Source organism: Penicillium diatomitis, assembly GCF_028827545.1.
Source record: "Penicillium diatomitis strain IBT 30728 chromosome Unknown utg000017l_segment0_segment0, whole genome shotgun sequence".
Classification (NCBI taxonomy): Eukaryota; Fungi; Ascomycota; class Eurotiomycetes; order Eurotiales; family Aspergillaceae; genus Penicillium; species Penicillium diatomitis.
In genome coordinates, this window is record NW_026623190.1 from 301,094 (window position 1) to 316,948 (window position 15,855).

General features: G+C 51.2%; 2 protein-coding genes across 2 annotated transcripts; both read left to right on the top strand.

The window, feature by feature from the left end:
* Positions 1-1,592: 1,592 nt before the first annotated feature.
* N7539_009450 (lysophospholipid acyltransferase family protein) lies at positions 1,593-2,920 on the top strand (the record flags this gene model as incomplete). Its single annotated transcript, XM_056939045.1, has 2 exons — positions 1,593-2,452; positions 2,542-2,920. 2 exons carry the CDS (start codon positions 1,593-1,595, stop codon positions 2,918-2,920), a joined length of 1,239 nt encoding a protein of 412 aa, XP_056785767.1.
* Positions 2,921-3,683: 763 nt separating this feature from the next.
* N7539_009451 (putative RNA polymerase II transcription elongation factor (Ctr9)) lies at positions 3,684-7,388 on the top strand (the record flags this gene model as incomplete). Its single annotated transcript, XM_056939046.1, has 2 exons — positions 3,684-4,526; positions 4,602-7,388. 2 exons carry the CDS (start codon positions 3,684-3,686, stop codon positions 7,386-7,388), a joined length of 3,630 nt encoding a protein of 1,209 aa, XP_056785768.1.
* Positions 7,389-15,855: the final 8,467 nt, after the last annotated feature.

Sequence of the window (15,855 nt, forward strand, 5' to 3'; positions counted from 1 at the left end):
TATCTTTCCTTTACCGAGAGGTTGGGTGTATACATGCCATGAACCTTTGATCACAATTGCCATTCTGCTCTACCATGGGACGCACAGACAAATCTGGAAGTCAGACCTACCTAGGACATCTCCAACAGAAGCTGGCTGACTCGGAAGGCTCGGCAGTCGCGAAAGCAAATCGGTAGTAGAGCCTATACTTGGACAGTTGATGCGGTATGCATACTTGATCCCGTAGTGTACGCCTGGACACATCAGCTCGGAGGATTTTCTGAAAACTAGTGTGACGATCGATGGTAAAGCTTAAATCCTCCCGCGGCAACATGGCCGAACGAGGGCATCAAGTCATGTGCCTTGAAGAATGTTATTGAAGCGAAACAGGCTTCTTATGCGACCCGCCAAGGGATCAAACCCCTTCCAGCAATAAGCAATCTTCACTGCTATCTCAGCACATGAGCAGTAGTCCAGCGGCATCATGCGCTCATGTAAAGTCGAGTAGATTCAATGCGACGAGTTCGTAGGACGCTCAGACCGTCACAACTTGCCTTGAACGTGCGTAGCCATAGCCATCAGCCTCACGGAAGATGGTTTTGTCAGGTGCAAGGGTGCTATCTCGTGCTTATGCGTAGATGAAACTCGCTTCTTGTTGCACATGGGTGATCGGTCATTTTCATGGTGAGACATCGATTAGTATAGGTACACAGGTACAACTATACAAGCGCCCAAAGCGAGGGAGATTAAGCGCACCCGAGCGTTGGGGACCACGGAATGGAAGAAGCTAGTAATGGAGCTAAGGCGATGCCACGATCGGGCGCCAGAGGCTCATTCGGCAGTGGCCGATCTCCAGGCTAGACTTAATTACCGCCCTTCTTGAAGGATGGCACATTTTCAAATGGACCTGGGAACGATGGTCTCCCTTCTATTGGGAACATATTCGAATAGATTGTTGGGTACGGAAAGCCCAAGTTGTCGCCGTGTTCTACCTCGGATGCGGCCCAACAGGTCGCTCTGGCTGGCACTGCGAGGCCCGCAGTGCTGTGCCACTTACAGAACTGCATCATGCGGCTGAATCGCGGACGGGCACAGTTGAGGCGCGTGCCCCAAAGCCCCACTGGGAGCTTTCCACACTGACGTTCTGTCTGGGCTTTCTGGCGACGATCAACATCATCATGCACGAGGTCGACGATTGAGCCCAGCTTGTCCCAATCAGATGACCCGACGGTCCCAACACTCGTGGAGAAGACATAAGGACAAACGGCCAGGCGCCTCCGACACACAGCATAACTCACCTTGACGAATATTCTGTAATCCTTGACTGGACGCTACGATAGACGATTGTATCATCACCGCGGATGATCACATGAAGTGTGTCACCGCCCGCTCCGCCGACCCATCCGCCGCATCCCGCCCAGCCCACCACCGACGCAAATCAACACGTTGTGGTTGTGTACAACCTTTGGCGACTCAGTGGAGTTGCTCCCTAGCTCTCCACCAGCTGCTGACAGCCAGACTGACTGTCCTCAATACCCAGTTCGAAGACCATCTTCCTCCCACGAGCACGATACCAGCAGTGACAACACCCGCGCTGCCATCTTCATCCGGTCATGAATACAGTCGAGACCCGCCAGCGCAAGCCGGTGCCCCGCCAGGATGCGATGGAACCTCAGCAACTATCGACAATGAATTTGACTGAGCCGCGCCTCAAACATGGCTTTCCGATGCAGATTGCTCGTACCCTGGCAATGGCCGCCTGGTTCAACTGCTGCTGCGTCGTGATCTTCGTGACTCAGCTCCTTGGAGCACCCTTATACCTGGTCAAGAAGGAATGGTTCTATACGTATATGGCCTACACGAAGCAGAATTTTGGCCTCGTCATAACTGCATTGACGCAATACGGATGTCCCACATTGTTCCGAGTCAGCGGAGATGAGAGCGTACGGGGACAGGTCCACCTGTCAGCCGATGGGATGCTTCAGACCCAGTTTCCAGAGCGTCTGGTCCTGATCGCAAATCATCAGGTCTATACTGACTGGATCTATCTGTGGTGGATTGCTTATACCAATGTCATGCATGGCCGTATCTACATCATCTTGAAGGAATCTCTCAAGCACATCCCCATTGTTGGTCAGGGTATGATGTTCTATGGATTCATCTTCATGGCGCGCAAATGGGAGTCCGATAAGCCTCGTCTACAACACCGTCTGGAGAAGCTCAAGACGCGGCTCTCTGGCTCGAAGTCCACCAAATCCTCGTTTGACCCGATGTGGCTGTTGATATTTCCAGAAGGAACAAATCTGTCCCTGAACACCAAGCGACGTAGTGACGAATTTGGCCGTAAACAAGGCTATCCCCTTACAAAGCATCTGGTCTTGCCTCGCTCGACGGGATTGTTCTTCTGTCTGCAGCAGCTGCGTGGAACTGTGGACTACGTTTACGATAGCACAATTGCCTATGAAGGCCCAGCGTACGTTCACTGACTTCGGCGAACTTGAATAGGGGATGCACCTTGGATGACTTTGAATGGCTGACATGAACACCGGTTTACACATACAGAAAGGGAAGCTACCCCGACAAATACTTCACCCTTCGGTCTACTTACGTCCGCGGACGAGCTCCTACGTCCGTGAACATGCACTGGAGACGCTTTGCGGTCGCCGATATCCCTCTTGACGACCAAAAAAGGTTTGATGAATGGCTGCGCGCCCGATGGGCGGAAAAGGACGAATTGATGAATCAATATTTCGAGACCGGACGATTCCCATCTGCACTGGCGGGTTCCATCGAAGCGAAGAGCGCGACTGAGACGCAAAAAGTAGCTGCATCCACCGGCTATGTCGAGTCTTACGTTCGACTGCATCACTGGACAGAGATTATCCAGATTTTCGCGGTTCTCCTAGGGTTGGCCATTTTGTGCCGATTTATGTTTACGTGAATGTTCATGTGAACTGGATCAAGTTTGACGAAGCGGAAAATCCCCATTTCCTACTACGAATGTTTGTTGATGACACACATGATAGAACGATGGCGGCTGGAAGAACTAGGCTACAATTTGCCTCTATAGCCTAACACGAGCGTGGCATGGGCATCGTCCCCAGCGAGACGGGGAGCGGTCCGCAAGTGGAATGACATAATGCAGCTTTTCTATACCTATTACCTAGTACTTAGCTTCAATTGCGCTGCGCATGCGACGATATATGCTGCAGCGTCAAATATTATTCAATATTACATAAAACAACATTGAAAGAATCGCTGTAAGTCTTCGCTAATGAGTGCATCTGCTCTAGTATTTGGCTTTTCTTACAGGCCGTCACACGATTACTAAACGTGCCTTTGTTTGCTGCATAGGATTGTTCCCCGAAAGAAAACCACGTGACTTGTGCCTTGGGAATAAGCTCCTCCGATAAACTGCGCGTTGACATTGACAACTTGCACGACAGGCAACCAGTGCACTGGCGCAAAACGCCATCTCTCGACCCAATCGAATTATCCTGGACGGCGTATTTGTTTACAATGATCCAGCAGGCAAACCCCTCCCACATCACTCTCTAACCCTCTTCATTGCATTTCCGCATCCTTGAAAAGGCGAGACCACCGACGCCGACAACCTTACTCGCCAGTTTTCTTTCCCTCCAATTTCTCCCCCTCTCACTATCCCTCTCCTACTTCACTCACTCACTTGCTATTATTCGAAAATTATGGCGCCTCTCCAGAATGGCCGCACCAATGGCACTAATGGCGACATAGCGACGACCTCGGCCGCTCGCTTCTCCGACATTCCTGATGCTATCGACATCCCAGCTTCGAGCTTCGACAGCGAAGTCGAAGTCAGCCTTCTAGATCTACCAGAGGATCCCACTGAACTGTGTACACTACTTGAGAACGAACGCGCCGCAAAGAATTTCTGGGTCATCATTGCCCTGGCCTACGCCAAACGAAGACAACTCGACCATGCCCTCGACATCTTACAAAAGGGTCTCGCTTCCGTCGCTCATGGCGCCACAAAGGAGAAGCTTGGCTTGCTCGGCTGGATCTGCTGGTTGCTGATGCTGAAGAGTCGCCAGGCGCCACGGGTGGCTCCTGAAGGCGAGCTGTACACTGAGGCCAAGACGAAGGATTACTACCTGCAACAGGCTACGTCGACCTTGAATGAGGCTTCGCGCCTGAACCCAGCGTATCCCCCACTGTTCTTGGCCCGAGGTGTTCTCTGTCTTCTGCGCGCCTCATTACACCCACCCCGTTCTGCGCGCCCCGGCACAATTGATAACTCGGATCGTGTCGAAACGTTGCGTCAGGCTCTGAAATGTTTTGAGGAATCATCCAAGGCATTCGGTGGTCGCAATGTCATGGCAATTATGGGCCGTGCGCGTGCACTGTACATGCTGGGACGGTACCAAGATGCTTTGGTCGCTTACCAGCAGGTCTTGAAGATGATGCCAAATCTGACGGATCCAGATCCCAGAATTGGTCTGGGATGCTGCTTGTGGCAGCTGAACTTTCAAGAGCAGGCCAAAGCTGCGTGGGAGCGTGCTCTGTCTCTGGTACGTCAAGACCGTCCTCAAATCAGTCTTTAATCCTCAAAGATCCTTGCTAACCACTGTTGCCGAATCTGATAGAACCCCAATTCAAAAGCCGCGAACGTCCTTCTGGCAGTTTACCATTTCCGCGTGACTGCGCGTCAGAGTCTGTTGGACCCAAAGTTTGGGGCTGTGTACAGAGCGGCCGCGGCCAAGTACGCGCAGAAAGCGTTCAAATTGGACAAGGAGTATCCCATGACATGCACCCTGCTCGGTGACTATCTTCTCGTCAATCAGGCTTATCCGTCCGTTGAGACTCTGGCTCGCAGAGCCATTGAAAAAACAGACGTCATGCCAATCGCCAGTGATGGATGGTACTTGCTTGCTCGCAAGTCTCACCATGAGGGAGATGTGGCTCGCGCGACGGAGTACTACAACCGGTCTGATCAGGCTCGTGGTGGTGGCGATCATGGCTATCTTCCGGCTAAATTTGGCGCTATTCAGATGCAGATCACTAACAATGATCTTGAAGGTGCCAAGTTCCGGCTGGAGAAGATTGTGCAGTCCGCCAAGACCGCCGAGACGATGACCTTACTGGGTGCTCTTCTTGCAGAGGAAGTTTTCGCTGCTGGCAGCAAGGAAGACAAATCTGCTGAGCGCCAGCGCGCCATTACGATGTTTGAGGCTGTGCGGTCCATGTGGAAGGACGAGAAGCAGGTGCTCACTCGGGAAGAATCCGTCCTGGTCTATCTCGCTCGACTTTACGAAAGCTCGGCGCCCGAGAAGAGCATGCAGTGCCTGGCGCAGCTGGAAGAACTCCAGCTTTCGGTCATTCCCGATGACGAGCGACCGGAGGGTGAGGATGCTGAGCAGCTCAAGGCCGCTCTGCGGGAGTTTTTGCCGCCGCAGCTTCTCAACAACATGGGATGCTTTTTGTATCTGGGCGAAAAGATTGCCTTGGCGCGTGGCATGTTTCAGGCGGCTTTAAACGCTTGCGTGAAATCATCCGAGCAGGATAACGGGGCCGACCACGACGCTCTCCTGACAACAATCAGCTACAATCTTGGCCGAACGTACGAGGCAGCTGACATGAGAGACGAGGCTAAGAAGGTCTACGAGGGCGTCCTCGAGCGTCACAGTGGATACACCGAAGCCAATGCCCGTCTGACTTACATTGCTTTGTGTCACGACCCTACTGACGAGGGCCCCAAGAGGATTGCTAAGCTTTACGAGACCGAGTCGACGAATTTGGAAGTTCGAGCCCTCTTCGGTTGGTATCTTAGCAGGTCGAAGAAGCGAACGTCCAATGTCAACGAAGATGCTGAGCAGCGCCACTACAAGCACACGCTGCAATATCATGACAAGCACGACTGCTATGCGCTGACTGGAATGGGCAATGTTCATCTGCAAGTGGCTCGAGACATGCGCCGCGATACCGAGCAGGACAAAGAAAAGCGTCGTAAAATGTATCAACGTGCAGTGGAGTTCTTCGACAAGGCGTTGCAGCTGGATCCCCAGAACGCTTACGCAGCTCAGGGTATTGCCATCGCCTTGATCGACGACAAGAAAGATCACAGTAATGCATTGCAAATTCTCACCCGAGTCCGCGATACGGTTCAGGATCCCAGTGTCTACCTCAACCTGGGTCACGTCTACGCCGAGTTACGCCAGTACTCCCGCTCAATCGAGCATTATGAAGCTGCCCTCAACAAAGACCGCGCCCGCGATGTCCAGATCCTCGCCTGTCTCGGTCGTGTCTGGCAGCTCAAAGCTAAGCACGAAACCAGTCTCCAAGCCATGAAGACGGCACTGGACTATGCCCAACGCGCACGCGCTGTGTCTCCGGAGGCTCCACACTGCCAATTCAATGTCGCCTACGTACAGAACCAAATTGCTCAACTTTCATACACTCTCCAACCGCATCAAAAGTCGGTTCAAGATGTCGAAGAAGCCGCCGAAGGTCTCAAAGAGGCCATTGAGACCTTCGATCGCCTCTCCAAGGAGAAGCATCCCCCTTACCCAGCCAGTGCTCTCGAGCAACGTGCCAACATGGGTCGTACCATTGCGAAGCAATTGGAGCGTGCCCTTCAAAGCCAGAAGGAGTACGAAGAGAAGAACGCCACCAAGTTGCGCGAAGCCCGTGAAGCTCGAGCTAAGGCCATTGCCGCCCGTGAGGAACAAGTGCGTCAAGCGCAAGAAATTGAAGCTGAGCGCAAACGCAAGCTTGCTGCTGAACGCGCCCAGATGATTGAGGAGCTTCAACGTCATGCTGTGGAGCGCGCTGAGCGTGAACGTGCCCGCGAAGAGGCCGAACTGACCGAGGGCAGCGATGGTGAACGAGTCAAGCGCAAGAAGAAGAGCAGCAAGCGCAAGAAGAAGGATGACTTTGTGGCTGCTGATGATGAGGATCTCGGTGGTCGCGACGATAGCGATGCCGGTGGTCGAAGTGAAGGGGACGCGGCGCCCAAGAAGAAGCGTCGGTTGGAACGACGTAGCGCGGCGACGGCGAAAGCCAATAGCAAGTACAAGAGTTCCGAGATGGTTGTTGACTCGGATGACTCGGACGAAGAAGGTGCAGGAGATGAAGCCCGAGGAGGATCGGGTTCGCCTGCGAACAACGATGACGATGACGTCGCGGGACTGTTTGAGGATGATGACAATGAAGAGAACAACGATGAAGAGCAGCAAGACAATGCGGCTCCACGTCGACGAGGCAAGGCCGCTCTTCGAATTGAGGATGATGAAGACGAAGAGGATGAGCAGGAGGCAGGAGGCGATACCGCACAGGTCGCCTCCCCTGCGAATGGCATTTCTGTTGCTTCTCCAGCTGCTGGTGAGGGAGATGACGATGAGCTCTTTGGCGATACGACCATGCAAGACGAGTAAGGACGAAGATGTGCGATTCAACGTACCTTTTTGCGCCCCCAGTGGACGGTTGCCACTGTGTAGTGTCCATGACGGACAGAGTCTACTCACGACGACAGTGCTCCGGACGCCCTCTGTTCTGCTTACATTCCGATACCTTGTCGCATACTCTGAATCACCGTCTTCTATGGCGGGTGTTTTTTTTCAATTCTACTGGTGTTCTTTTTACATATTTATGGGCGTTTGACACAGGACAACTATTTGATCTTTCCCAAGCATTCGGGATCTTCGTTACTCTCTTCCCCCCTGCATGCCACAATGAACGTCCTTATCTGAGTTGCTTCCTCTTTCTACTGTATTATTTCAACTCCCTAGTGCTACTCCCGAAACACAGATTCTGACTTTTTTGCCACGACGCTGATTTGGCGGCCTGTTGGGCGTCGCGTTGCTATGGTGTACTTTGCTCCTGCGCGAGGGAACCATCGGTGGAAGACTGCCAACAGGAGCCGAGATTAGGCGATGTGTATGTTGATCGTTGACATGGTGATAATATGAGGTGTACTTAGTAATTACTACCTATTGTACGTGACCACATTCTCAACATACTGTGTACGTGAAGACCGCATATCTGGCTAAGTATCATAAAAATCGAAGATTTACTGATCGCGAGTCTCCTTGGGCAATACCGGTGCTTGTCTTGTTGACAACTTCCATTATTTACCGGGCTTTTATTGGCTTTGCATCGATAGCCCGCGGGACGTGCATTCACAGAAGGTGAATGCAGCTCGGATGCAATGACCACTTTCAGTTTCAATTTCAATTTCAATTTCGTGGCAAGTATTTCGAAAACCATCGCATTGTCGACACTCAACACCCGAGGTCCCTATCGGTGTTCTACCTCCACTCACTCACTGCCGTAGCAGTCCCATCCTACCAGACCCTTTTTCACCCTCAAGATATAGTCCACTTGACAGCACAGACCTCGCAATGCAACCAGCTTGTCCTCAAGCGAGAAGCAGACACGGAAGAATGCACCAGCCTGTAGCCCGCCGTCAGCCATAGAAACAGTCAATCGCTTCCCAGGACAATCCACCCTCGCCTCGAACTTTCCATGATCCCAGCAGCTTGTGACTATCACCTCGGCCCCTCACTCTTGTGGCATGAAAAGCAAAGAAGGCCTCGAGGGCCTGGACCTGCAGACCATTCAGCATTGCACCGTGGCAAGCTAGAAACACAGCCGCATCAGAGCCAAGACCCCCCAGGCGTGTCCGATTCGGGAGTCGTTTAATTTCCGACCCCTGGCGGATGGGTTCGATGGATGATGGATTGCCTGGCGCTGTTTGGATGAGAAGGCTGGGGATCTAGTCTGGTAGTGTTTAGTGTGGAAGTGTCTTTAGCTAGTCTAGCTGGGTTGCTTGGGTTGCATGGGCTGGGGCGGTACCTGCGACTTGGGGTGAGGCTCGAGCACATCAGCATATTGCGCAGGGAATGTCAGGCTAGAATGTGGTGGAAGGTCGGAGGACGGGAGGGAAGCGAGAGCTGTCGGAACTGAAAGTGAGCTTGAAGTAGAGAGGACTGCAGAGAAGGGATCAATGGGGGTTGAGAATCATGACCAATCCTGGACTGTGTCCTTCTTGAGGGAAGGAAGCAGGATTATCGGTGGTCTTAACGAGTCGCCTGCAAAGCAATGATAAACAATACGATGCAATGCAAGAACAAATTGCGAGATTCGGATTCTGCGCTCTGCTCAGGTTTCTTGAAGCTTGAAGGATTATACAATGCAACTCCTTGAAAGTGGCCACCTTTGGGGGCGCTTTTTCCATCTCGGGCCCGAATGATCTGGAGAATGCCTCAGTGCCTACCTCCATAGCTCATAAGCCTATGTCTGTTCCATCACAGTCACACTAGAACGCGAGTAAGCGAGCGACCCGTGAAAGCGCCCGACTCCAAGTCCAGAAATGCCCGTTCCAGCCCACAGGTGTTCAAGATGCTTACAGTACTGAGTACGCTGATTGTCGAGTACCGCCGGAGACACCCACGGGAGTCATCAGTCGGGTCTATGGGCTAATCACGGTCTCTCAAATCCCACTATGCGTCACCTCGCCATCAGCTCGCAGCGGCTGAGCCGTTATCGGCGCTCTCACGATGACTTGGAAGAATTTTCCTGCGCTTGGACAGTGGCCACGGGGCGTGTTAGGGCTTGGCTGCGTCAGTCTGTCAGATTGTCCGGGAGTAGTAGTATTTCCAGTACTTTCCCGCCTTCTGTTTTTGGTAAGTGGTCTGTCGAAGACTCGAAGAGGGCTTGCTTACATTTTTTGAAGGAGTCCATAGCTCAAGGTTGTACTGCATGTGGTAAGCGAGCAACGGGAGGCTACAGCTTACAAGGATGGCCTTTTACCTTTGCCAATGCCAACCGTGGCCCTCTCGTTGCATTGAGCACCGAGCATGTTCGGTAGTATCCCAGGCCTATTGTGGTACAAGACGCGTGCGCACGTCGGGCAGAGTCAGCCACATGAAAGCCTGTAGTCATCGAATTAAGATGAAGACGGTGAGGTCGGAAAGCTCGGCTATCTGTATGGCTCTTACATTCAACACGTTCGTCATCAGCTCTGGGACTGGTGGTTCGAGGTGCATATCCACGTGCAAATCGGCTCGGCACGGGCTTCGAGGCGTTGCGCAATTGCTTGGCGCTTTGAATGTCATGTTGCATGCTGACGGGGAGAATTAGGTTTGCTTTTCCCGACAATGAGCAATAAGAAATGACTTGACAGCCACCTGCATATGTCTAAACTCAATTGCTCTTGGGAGTTTGGACATGAGCCATCCATCTCAAGTGCAACCTCGGGGTAAACTTCTCAGAGCTGGAAGCATTGCGTAACCGAGAATATGTATTTTCAAATTTTCGTTTCGAAAAAAGAGCCCACTTGCTCCTATACATCTGTTCTTATGAAATGTATCCATCTTCGAGGAAGACATCCTCGGTCAAAGTCTTGGTTCCTGAAGCTTGCTTGACTTGTGATCATTTTCAAGTCCACGGGTCTACTTCCGTCTCACGCAGGGTTGCACTTTTAATCGCAATGTCCACAGTGGGAGTCGGGAACAAATATCTGGCTAGAAGGCCATATAGCTATCATCAGAGTCGGTGGCTCATGACTTCGCTATAGAAGGAGAAAATGCGTCTTGGTTTGATGAAACAAGTTTCCGGTCGAATTTTGGTAATTTGGCGCAGTTGATGCAGTGTTTTACTCCAAAATCCAAGTAGAACTTGAGAGGCAAGGTATGAGATGAACACAAATCCGAGCATTGCAGATGCAGCCTTCCATGAGCATCGTCTGAATCTCATTAGAAGTGTTATATAGTTCAGGGGGTCTGATAGAATGTATCGTCCGAACCTCAAACGGTCTTGTAGATTGCTCGCCTTAGGTTACGGTAAGAGAGCCTTCAGGGAGCAGTGTATCCGTTCCAATCTGGCGGAGCCATCGAGGTTAGTCAATCTCAAGGTTAGGAAGCGCCATTGAGGGAGGTAGTAGACAAGACTGATGAATGAGATGCGCTTTAGCAATCTTTACATTAGGAGGGGGACTTTGCCATTACGAACGCATGATACGGACACAAGTCACCTGTGCGATGTGGACAACCAGGCCTTGCGTTCATATCAAAATAATGCAATCGGGACAAGCCTTGTGATGACAGTCTTTTATATCTGCACACACGCTAGGAAATGAGCTTACTTCAAGTTTGATGATTTGATACGGCAATCAGGATGATTGGATTCACATTGGATTTTGAAAAGTGACACGCTGATGGGAGATCAGTCAGTTCCAAGCCCAGCCATCTCATGGGATTGCACGGATTGGAATCAGCCGAATAAGTGATGCTAGTATCGTGAGCTTACAAGCACCACAACGGTGACTGAAATGATACCACGTACCCACACTGCCATCAATTGAACCCAGACTCATCAACATCCAGCGAATCCGACATCCTATCAGCTCAGCTTCCGCCTGCCTCCCTTCCCCTTATCCATCCCCTTTCCCATATCTTTCTCGGCCCCCTTTGGCTCGTACCCAGGCATTTCAAAATACAATAATGCGCCCCGATCCAAGCCCGTCCATTCCCCCGACGCTCCCGTGGCAAACAACCGACATCACCTGGATATAGGAGGCCGGCGACGCGGAAGACCCATCAAGCATTTGCGCCCGATCAGACTGCGTCCGTGCAGAGCTAAATGTAGATGCATCCTTGCCGCGTGACACGCGTGGAGTGGGATGGTCTCATGGCGACTACTGTACGTGCTTACTATCTTAGTATTGTTTACGCTTGTTAGACCATAGTCCCGCCAGACCGTGTTGAGTGTGGTTGTCCGACCACCGTCACCACATCATGTACCCAACGAACAATGCGAGCGTAACCCAGGTATAGTGCTTATTTCTTTGACGCAGACTACGAGTCTTCAACACCTCGACCTAATGTCAATTATGTCAATTATGTCAATTATGTCAATTATGTCAATTATGTCAATTATGTCAATTATGTCAATTATGTCAATTATGTCAATTATGTCAATTATGTCAATTATGTCAATTGGGAGTCTATCAGTGTAGTTAGTAGGACATTAATATAATCGAATCGTGCTTAGTATGTACTATGTACAGATGTACAGTACATGCTAAGTATTCCCTGCCGCAAATACCTTCAAAGCTTCATCCCCACCCCCTGTTGACTGTCTTGCTCCGTCGCATGTGAGACGCTGGTGCCGCTCTCGTTCAGTTTCCATGGGGCTTCTTCCTTGTTTCGAAAGTCTGCCACGAACAACTTTATACCCCACAGGATCCCGCGGGGCCCGGTTCCCACTTTTCTGTTGTAATTTTCTGAGATCAGAAGAGAATCCAATCGAGATTGAATGATGGGCCATGTTTATCTACTGTGCCGTTTGGCAAGGTTGTTATGGTGGATACTGATGGAGATTCAGCTATTGAAAAAAAGTGACCCATGAGATAGACGAGAAGTAGGGACTCTAGGGAGAAATGAATACTAACAGCCGACGAGGTCTGTTCTGTTCTGTTCTGTTCTGCAGTAATCACGTAATGACTGATACATGCAGCGACAGCAGCGCATGAACCAGGAACCCAACATCCAGAAGGAGGTGTAGGTCAACACACCGAATCCAGTTGATTGTAGAACTAGACCGTGTCCTGTCCTGGATCTGACAAGCCCGCGCTCGGCACTTGTGCGACCCGACTTGAGACAGCTTGACCCCCTCGCTTGAGAAATGTATCTTGATTCTTGAATATGCGGGATGGATGTCCCGTGTAAGCCTGTAAGATATGGGATCGAGTCGAATATGCTTGACAAAAGAGATGAAACGCATGGAGCGAACGACCTTCACGGCAGCGATGATGCGGTAGATGAAAGTGGACTCTCCAAGCCCCTTTCTGAAGTCTCAAGGGAGACGATCAAACACGCGATGTGGATAAGATGGTGTATTTTCAGATCTAAAGAAGATCCAAGCACAGTCGCGTCGCTCACGCTGGATGTACGCCTATCTGATTGATTAGGGTAGGTCTAGTCCCGAGTCCGACTCCCTAGTCTCTAGTCAACCACCTTTTCCTGTTCGATCCCCTGACCCTTTCCCCATCCATATGCCCAAATGCAGCATCATCCTCAGTCTGTACTCTGTAGTCTGTACCACCAGTCTGTCCTCTGTACTGTAGTTTGCAGTTGTACTCCAGAATTGGCAAAAGAGAGTCTAGTCTAGTCTCCCGCACCTCCGCGTCTCTGCTCTCCCCTGCATGTTGAATCTGAGACAGTGGCGTATCTCCGGGCTGGTGTGTCCGTTGACCGTCCTGGGGGATACTCTAGGGCCGGTGAGCGCTGGACTGGGACATTCACCGTCCCTCATGAGAGTCATCACTCATCAAAGTCATTACTTATCATGAGATTCTACGGTCATTGTCTGTAAGATAGGTATGTTTCCCAGTACAGTATTATCACGGGGTATTGCGTATTCAGTATTGTAAGATGTAATGCGTATAAATGTAATTTCTGTCGTCAGGATCTGACCAAGTCCTCTGTGATCATGTGACTTGAGCGACGCCGACGGGTCGGAAACTTCCCCGCGAGGCGGATCGAAGGATCTTGACTCCTCCAGTAGTGCCGCGTACAAGGAGAGGAAGAGACCAAGGCCGTGGTTGACTGACATGGAGGAATCCCTTACTTCTGTGGTCGGAGAATGTTATTTCCTGCCATGTGTAGGTTTGTCCCTTTGAACCAGGAACGTGCTTATTCCTGGAGGCTGTAAGGACGGTAAGCTATCCTGTTTGTTCCATCTTGAAATCGCCCTCAGATCGATATCTATCAACATCAAGGGAAACATCTATCTCTCATAGATAAACATCTCAAGTTACCAACACCATCTTGATAGAAAACTGCCGTAAAATCCTAGGCTTTGATCCTCTCGTGAATCATTCCTACTCCATAGTCCATACCCGCGAAACTCAAAAGCCACGTAGACTAGAACTTTGATCCTTCCATTTCACGCTTAGCAAGCTCCAGCCGAAGCAAATCAAAGCCACCGCTGTCGAGCCGGGGACTAGCACTAGCATAACGGTAGCCCCGTCAGTGAACCAAGGTCCCAAGCGGGGGGCCCACGCCCGTTCCGAAGTTCTACGCTTCGAGGCACAGAAAGGGCATTGCAGTGCCGCAAAGTCAAAACTGTTCCCTTTCCCTTTCCAGACAACGGTAGGATGTAGTACATACGATGTACAGTAGTCGAATGCAAGAAACCCCGAGAGGGATCGCTTATTTCTCAAGAGCGGGATAAGCGACCCGGCCTCTATCCAGAATAGGCATCGCTTGCGTTGATGAGATTCGCCCGCGACGAACTCGGTCAATAGACGGGGTTCCAACAGGGGGTTGAACCGGACCGGGGGAGGGGTGGCTAATGTTCAGTCATCATCCGGGATATTCCCATTGTCTATCTGGCTCTGTTTTTGCTTGAACGGGTTTGACTTTGCCGAGATGAAATGGGGTCGTTTTTCTGGTACACTTGGATTCGGAAGTCTTCATACAGTATTATTTCCGTGGGGCCGATGGATCGTCTATCGTAAAAGATGTGTGAGTGAGGGCCGATAAGGATTTGTTTCTCTGGTACAAGAGATCCTATTCATGAGTTTCGCTCGGCCCTCGATACATAATTCATGGCTATGCGCGATTCATCCTGAACAAGGATTCATAAATGTCTTCTGGTGGACCCCATGGATCATACATACAGGTACAAAATCACGGCCCTGCCTGATTACGACGGAGCCGTCGGGCAGTCCACCTGTCAGCGTCAAGACCCAGGCCTAGTCGAAGAAGACTGGTGTGGGTTATGCATGTCCTGTAGTAGTGGGTAAATTCAATTGGTGGTGGTATAAAAGTTAGCCGTTGGTGGTTGAACTAGGTACGAAGACCGATCCTCTTGACGCCAGCTGCCAAGGGGTGCTACGGTCCGTCTCTAGTCCAGAAAAGGTCCGTGGTGTATATCTGCGGTCCTACTGTATGCTACCGCAGCTACAGAAGTTAAGTAGTATAGAAACCGAATAGGCTTTGTCTCCGACGCCACCCCTTCTGGGCTTCCAATCCATCCCACTTTCAACCCTTTGGACCCCCTTGGAAACCATCTCCTGGCAGAATCCCCGCATGGTACTTTACAGGCAAGCGCCTATAGATGAATTGGGCCCCCCCCCCCCCCCCCCCCCGCGCTGCGACTTGGGCGGCGTCTCTGCCGTTTGGGGAAGAGTGGCAAGCGTGACATGGCGAAGAACAGCTACTAAGCGACCTTGGTTGCAAGAGGAGCAGCACACTAGCATTGAGACCCGGTCACTCAAGTGCGACTAAAAAGCTCACTAGGTTGCTTTAGCGGCTATCGGACAAGGCCATTATCAGCTGAGGTGGACATCACAGTGGACACTGGACAGTGATACTACTGATAGAACGCCAACGGACTGTGGACCGCCGGACATGATCTTGTCGATCTTTCCTCCCCTCACTAGATTGACCCGTCCAAAAGACCGGCGGATTGATTGTGTTCAATTGGGTATGAATTGGCCCGCTGTGCAAAGAGACTGACAGGTGATAAGAGTCTGGAGTCTGGAGTCTTACGCACTTGGGCCGAGCTCGAGTCATGGACGGAAGTCTGTATTTCTTGAGGCATTTTCCAAGAGACCACTTCTGTGTGCTTGTGATCTCTGTCGTTGTGAGCCTAGTGGATGACGCCCCTCTCTTCCTGGACGCACCCCCAGCCGAGGCTGCGCTCGAGCGACGCGTGGGGATCATAACGCCAGCTGGGGGGTTGTTGTTGTTTGGGTATAGTTGGATACACCGTTTGCTAAACAGTGTTGACTACGCAGTGTTTACTACGCAGTGTTTGCTAAACAGTGTTTACTACTGTTTAGTGTTTGGTTTTACTGTAGAAGGATAAGGCAGAGTGTAGAATGAGACCCTA